At 47.4% G+C, this 6,906-nt stretch overlaps 1 protein-coding gene across 1 annotated transcript in view; it reads right to left on the bottom strand.

Moving 5' to 3' along the window:
• Positions 1-548: 548 nt before the first annotated feature.
• CATSPERG (catsper channel auxiliary subunit gamma) overlaps positions 549-6,906 on the bottom strand; it is a 42,152-nt gene continuing 35,794 nt past the window's right edge. Inside the window, exons 23-29 of the mRNA XM_014544695.1 lie at positions 3,987-4,143; positions 3,727-3,790; positions 3,524-3,619; positions 3,040-3,126; positions 1,368-1,460; positions 1,180-1,279; positions 549-1,090 (exon numbers count right to left, since the gene is read on the bottom strand). Of these exons, the coding sequence (XP_014400181.1) occupies positions 827-1,090; positions 1,180-1,279; positions 1,368-1,460; positions 3,040-3,126; positions 3,524-3,619; positions 3,727-3,790; positions 3,987-4,143 (861 nt within the window). The 3' untranslated portion in view covers positions 549-826. The remainder of the gene's footprint in view (positions 1,091-1,179; positions 1,280-1,367; positions 1,461-3,039; positions 3,127-3,523; positions 3,620-3,726; positions 3,791-3,986; positions 4,144-6,906) is intronic.

Raw genomic sequence — 6,906 nt, 5'->3', positions numbered from 1 at the left:
CACATACTCATAGAAAGCATGAGATTAGGGTAAGACTGACTGCCCTCAGATATAGGAGTGTGCTCTGATTGGTCTAAGCCACTCAAAGTCAAATCCCTCTGGCAGTGTGAGAGGTAAAGTGGTGAGCTTATGACCCAACCCATCCAATAGAGTGACTGACAGGACTGACAGCTTGGGCATGTTAGACCCCAGGCCTTTCTTCCTCGGGACAATAAGACACGTGGATATGTACCCTCAGATTGTGAGGGGGGCTGGCCTGAGGCCAGAGGCCACACTCAGAGGAGGGAAAGCTACAGCAAAATGGAGTGAGAATCCTATGGATATTGAAGACTTCTGGATCAAGCCATACCTGGAACTTATCTTGACAAAACCCATATATTATCATTTCCATTTGGACTATTTGAGTGAAATTTTTGCTACTTATAAAAAAAAATCCTAACCTCTCCAGAGTCCCCTCCTTAAGCTAAATACCAGATAGGTGTTGATATCTGAAATATTTAATGACTGGTGCAAAACCTGGGTACTGAACAATCAGAACAGACTTCAGGCCATAGCAATGGGCCTGGGTCATGGAGGACCCTGCTGGACTGTAGAGAGGTCATGGGCGCCCTGGGGCGGGGCTTAGTCGGCAGGCACATAGAGAAGCCACTATTTACCAGCTGGCACAGAAGGACTTTGGTATTTTAATGACCTATGTGGCTGTGTGGTCTGAAAGAGAAATGAAAATTTAAGCAAAACAGAGAGACAGGTTTGGGATGGGTGACAGTTGCATTTCAAAGATGGCCCAGGAAGGAAGGAATGAGAGTGGATGGGGCAGGTAAGCGGCCTAGGTCAGTGACTTCTTCGCAGCTTCCTCAGGTTCAGCCTTGTTCACTGCCACCTTGGAGCCAACTTTGGAGTCAACACTAAATCTGGTCTCAGATGACCTGCTGAAGGCTATAGAAGAGGAGCTGTAGGAATAGTAGGAATCTGATGCCATGATGTTGTTGATCTTCCAGCGGAGGGTATTGCACATCTTCAACATAAGGGGCAGCAAGAGGCAGATGATGATGTAGAGGATCACCAGGCCAAGAAACACACTGGTTGACACCTGCACGTACCACACAACAGGTGTGGATGGGCAGCCTGGTGGGTCCCTGTCCACCTTGCAGGGCAGCTCCTGAGCAGCCAGTCACTCACCATGAGGATGAAGAGGGCTCGCTTGGCATTGAGTGGAAGCCCGTGTAGATGTAGCAGGAAGGTGAGCTGGTAGTCACAGTATGTGCTCTTGTCCACACCTCTGGTGGGAGAAGGGGTTAAGAATTGGGGAGGAGTCAGGCACCCCACAGGAAGCCCCTGATCCCAGCTGGGCCACATGCCTGGCTTACCTGTTGCTCACCAGCACCTTGAAGAAGAATTCGGGGGCGAAGATGCTATGGGGAACGGTGTCATGGCATGGAGAGTTCTCCAGACACAGCCACCTGGGGGCCCATGTTCAGGCATTTGTGCTGCAAATCATGCATAGCACGTGCCCACCCTTGATTTCTCCCTCTACCCCAAAAACCTTAAGTTAGCACCAATTAGGTACAATCTTATAACTTCATACCTGATTCATTCCTTCATTCATTTACCCAATAAGGCTGGCTGAACGCCTAGGAAGTGATAGGCCATTTGTTTACTCATTCATTTCCTCCTGCCTTTCCATGTCCCTCTGTCAATTCCTCTGTTACTATGCATTCATCTAGATCAGGAGTGGGGAATGTCCAGCCCAAGGGCCGTATAAGGCCCATGAAATAATTTGATCTGGCCCTGCCAAGGCATTAGGGGTGAGTTAATTAAATTTTGACCAAATGTAGCAGGCTAGTTTTTAAGTTGATAATTTTGTATGGCCTGAGAATGATGTTATAAATATCTAAATGGCCCTTGGCAGAAAAAAGGTTCCCCACCCCTGATCTAGATTATGGATTGTACACCTTTTATGTACCAACTCCTCACTTATTCCTTACTACCTTCATTCCTTCATCCTACAAATAGAGCTTGACCCTACAGTTTGTGGAACCTTAGGAGCCTTGCTGTGGACAGGGGCCTGAGATACCAAGGTGGGTGAGGCTTGCAGCAACTATTAGGTACAAAGTCACATCTTTCTTCATTTACTCTTCCCTTTATTCATTTATTCAACAATCATAGGTTGAATGCTGACTAGGTGCAAGTTGGTTATTTTGTTCATTCTCTCACTTCTCTCATTTGCTCATGGCATCATTTTCTTCCTCTCATTGAATAAAAAATAGTAATTGAGCCCTAGCTGGTTTTGCTCAGTGGTTAGAGCATCAGCCCACAGATCAAAGGGTCTTGGGTTTTATTCCTGTCAAGGGCATGTAGGCTCCTTCGGTTGCAGGCTCCATCTCTGGCCCTGGTCTGGGCATGTGTGGGAGGCAACCAATCAATGTGTCTCTTTCATATCAATGTTTTTCTCTCTGCCTCTCCCCCTCCCTTCCACTCTCTCTAAAAATTAATGGGAAAAAATATCCTTGAGTGAGGATTAACAACACAACAAAAAAAAAGTAATTGAGTCCCTATACACTAACTTACTCCTCCATTGTTTAATTCATCATTAAGACCTCTACTCAAATGTCAATAATGCCTACCACGAATTAATTAAACTTGTTCATTGTCTCATCCCACAAATATTATGTTGAGTTTATTCTGAATCTGGACCTATATAGGAGACAGACCTCATAGGAGACAGGGCTGGGATGGGGAACAAAGGCAGAGGGTCAAGGCAGGAATGGGGTAGCACAGAAGGATGGAAACCAACTGTCCCATCTAGAACTGTCAGAAAAATCCTCCTAGGTGAAGAAGCATCTAAACTAAGGCCTGAAGAAGAAGTAAGAGGGACTAGCACTGCAGATAGAGGGTCCAGCTTATGTAAAGATCAGCCCCATTTGAGGAACACAAAGGTGGTCAGTGTGGCTTGGTCTCCCAGAAGCAGAAGGGATGGATTGGCTGACAGATTATGGGCATGTGGGGGATAAGGGGCCGGCAGCCAGGATATGCACTCACTCAATGCCCATGTTGTGGGACATGATGTTGAAAGCCAAGTCCTTGGTAGCTGTTGAGTTCTTGGTGGTCCAGATGAGGCTGTAGGTGCTGTGGAGGACCGCCATAACCTCAGTAGAGGACCATGGAACCTCGGTGGAGCAGGGGGAGTGTGTGTGGGGGGGCCCTGGGCTGCCCTTGCAAAGGGAGGCCAGCAATGTGAGCAGTGGTGGTGGTGGGGGGTCGGGGTTGGAGCCTTCAGTGGGTGGGGGTGGGGTTGGGGTTGGGGTAGAGGTTGGAACCTTTGGTGGGCAGGGCATGGGGCCTCACATTGTGGAAGGGGCAAGAGTTTGTGGGACCTTAGGAGCCTTGCTGTGGACAGGGCCCTGAGATACCAAGGTGGGTGAGGCTTGCAGCAAGAGCAAGGGTAAGGTCTGTGGCTGGGAAGCCCGAGGGTTCTGCAGGGAAAGGAAGGCCCAATTATGGGGCTGGGTCCCACAGGGATTACTTGTCCAGGGGGCTGTTGAAGCGGTAAATCTCCTCCTCGCTGTATTCCTTGATGGTGTCCAGGGTGGGACCTCCACCCACCACCTTCAGTACATAGCTGACAGGAGCAGAGGTGCACACCAACTGGCCTCAGTTTCCTGAGTCCTGCATCATATCTATGACCCCTACCCCCGCCCATCAGCCCTGGTTTGGATATGCCTTTACCTGCCCTCAAAACTGCCAGACTCTCCCGTCACCAAATCTTGGATCAAGAAGAAGGGGTGGAAGACTGTGGGTGGGAGGGGGTTGAAGCCAGGAGGAGGAGAAATTAGCTTGGCTCGAGAAGTGGAGGATGGTGAAGAGAGAAAAGAGAGAGAGGACCAAGGGGAAGAGCAGAGAGTGGGTGGAAGGTAAGGGGGCAGGGAGGGCAAAGTGGTGGGGGCAGAGGACAGTGAACAATGCAGAGGAGGAGACTGGACACGCACTGTCACGGAAGAGGAAGCAGGGCATCTCGGGGTCTACGTGAACGCAGTCAAAATAGTGTCTGTTCTGTAGGTTGTTGTACTGCAGGGTGTAGGTGATGTCAAAGGCCAGGCGCTTTCCCGGTGGACAGCCTATAAGCACTGGCACCATCAAGTTACCCTGAGTAGGAGGAGAAAAGTCTCACTTGGGAAGTGGGAAGGGGAGGACACCCCTTCTCCCACACACGCCATCACTACCTGCCAGGCTCACCCTCACCAGGGGGCAATCTGATTACTATTTTCTTCAACATCAATGATGAGTATTTTTTCCAATACTCTAATAACTGTAAATACTTATATAGCTGTTACTGTGTGCAAAGCACTGTGTTCTAAGCACTTTACATATTCAAATTTGATTCTCCAAACAGCCTTGCAAGGTTGAGGATATAATACATTTTATTTATTTTTTTAATATATTTTGATTGATTTCAGAGAGGAAGGGAGAGGAAGAGAGAGAGAAACATCAATGATGGGAGAGCATCATTGATCAGCTGCCTCCTGCATGCCCCACACTGGGAATCGAGCCCCCAACCTGGCCATGTGCCTTGACTGGGAATTGAATTGTGACCTTTTGGTTCATAGGTCAATGTTCAACCACTGAGCCATGCTGGCTGAGCTACAGTACATTTTAGAGATGGCAAAAGTGAGGCACAGAAAGGTCAAGCAACTTATTAACTATCCAAAGCCATGCAGCTGTTAAGTGGTAGAGCTGAAACCCAAACTGGGCCATGTAGCTTCTAGCTGCCTCCAGAAAAACACATATAAAACAATAAAGCCTACACCTAGGGAGCAGCTAACACCTAGTCAGGTGCACCTAGTTTATAGGGTTGAAGTTGGGCTTGAATTCTCAAACAATTGACCTGGCAGAGCATGGGATATATGAGGAAAGTGCAGCCAGGTGGGGACAGGGGTGAGGAAACCCCTGTGACTTTGCCTTCAGAATGAATGACCCCTGGCCCATTTCAGGGGTATGTCCCAAGGGTTTCACCCAATTGTCAAAGGGACATGGGCATCCGGAAACTGTGGTCTGGGCTTGATAGTGACTGTGGAGAGGAGTTAGCAATCATAGTTCAAGCACTTCCCATGCTGGACCTGGGCCAAAAACTATACCTATCAGCCACTCACTCACTGGGAGTCTAATGGGCATCTTCAATTTAATATATCCACAACCCATCTCAACTAATGGCACCTCATCCCTCCATGTGCAGGCTAAAAGCCTTGGCCTTATCCTGGAAACCTTTCTTTCTCTCACCCCCATATCCAGTCCATTCAGATAGCCTGTGTCCCTTGACTTCAAAATAGAGCCATTCTCTCCCCCCACCTCTCAGCTCCTTTGCCCCACACTTGCCTGCCTAACTTTGTTCCCTCCCTGGATCTCACCCCCCAACACTGCCCATATGTCTTCCACATACAGTCAGAGGGAACCTGTGAACACTAGAGTCACTCCTCTGCTTAGAGCCCTCCCCATTAGACCTCACATGATCTGCTCCATCACCACTTTGACCTCATTTCTCACCACTTTCCTCTTTGCTCACCCTGATCCAATCACACTTGCCCCTACATGTTCCTTTAGTCTAACACATGAAACATACTCCCACTTCCAGGCCTTTTTACCATCCATTCCCTCTCACTGGCATGCCTTTCTGGCACATAAACACATGACTCACTTCCTCCCCTCCTTCAAGATTTTGCTCAAATGTTTCCTCCTCGGCCAGGTCTTTCCTGAGCCATCCTATAGCAAATGCTGACCTACCTCATGCACCTTGCCTGCCTTTTCCCTCCTAGCACTCATTATCTCTTAACACAATATATATATTTTTAAAATAATTCTTGTCCTAACTGGTTTAGTTCAGTGGATAGAACATCCGCCTGTGGACTAAAGGGTCCCAGGTTCGATTCCAGTTTAGGGCATATGCCCAGGTTGTGGCCTCAGTCCTCCCCAGTAGCGGGTGCACAGGAGGCAGCCAATCAATGATACTCTCTCATCATTGATATTTCTCTCTCTCTATCTCCCTTCCTCTCTGAAATCAATAAAAAATATATTTAAAATAATAATAATTCTTTATTGTTGAAAGTATTACATATGTCCCCCTCCAGCCCATCCCTGCCCCCCGCCCTAGGCCTTCATGTCTGTGTCCATAGGACATGCATATATGCATACAAGGTCTTGGATTGATTACCTCCCACCCACCCTCCCTGCTTTCCCTCTGAGATTCCACACTCTGTTCCATGTTTCCATGTCTCTGGGTCCATTCTATTCATCAGTTTATTTTGTTACTTAGATTCCACATATGAGTGCAATCATGTGATACTTATCTTTCTCTGACTGACTTGTTTTACTTAGCATCATACTCTCCAGGTTCCTCCATGCATAACAGTATATCTTCATGATAACTGCTGTTAAATCACAGAAATCCCTGCCTTCCATCCTCTCCTGGTCAAAGTAGATGTCTGTGTTCTTTGTTTTCTCTCTGTTTGAAGTGTACTGTTTTAGGGGCTGTCACATATGTTAGTCAAATGACCATAGAGTTTAGCATCTCTAAGAGCATTTCTTAGAAAAGGACTTTTCTGCCTTGCAGTGTCTTACAAGCTCTAGTGTGATGATAAAGGCATACAATTTCCAGATTATAATCATCCTGGTGATTGCTAATATAATGAATAATAATATTAAGAATTAATTTGAGGAACCACCTTGCCTCATTTCAATTTCCTCAAACTCCAGAGCTTTAGTGCACTTTTCCATGGCCTCTATCACATGTGCAGGCATTGAAACCTGAGACCTTGGCTCCCAGTAAGGAAATATCCTCCCGCCTCCCTTAGGAAAACATGAACAAATCCAGGCCTTATTATGACTAGGCTGTGTTCCAGTATAGTAAGCACAGGC

The sequence above is a fragment of the Myotis brandtii genome, unplaced genomic scaffold (assembly GCF_000412655.1).
Source record: "Myotis brandtii unplaced genomic scaffold, ASM41265v1 scaffold379, whole genome shotgun sequence".
NCBI classification, from domain to species: Eukaryota; Metazoa; Chordata; class Mammalia; order Chiroptera; family Vespertilionidae; genus Myotis; species Myotis brandtii.
The sequence above is the reverse complement of the archived record's forward strand: the minus strand, read 5'-3'. Positions and strand labels throughout refer to the sequence as shown.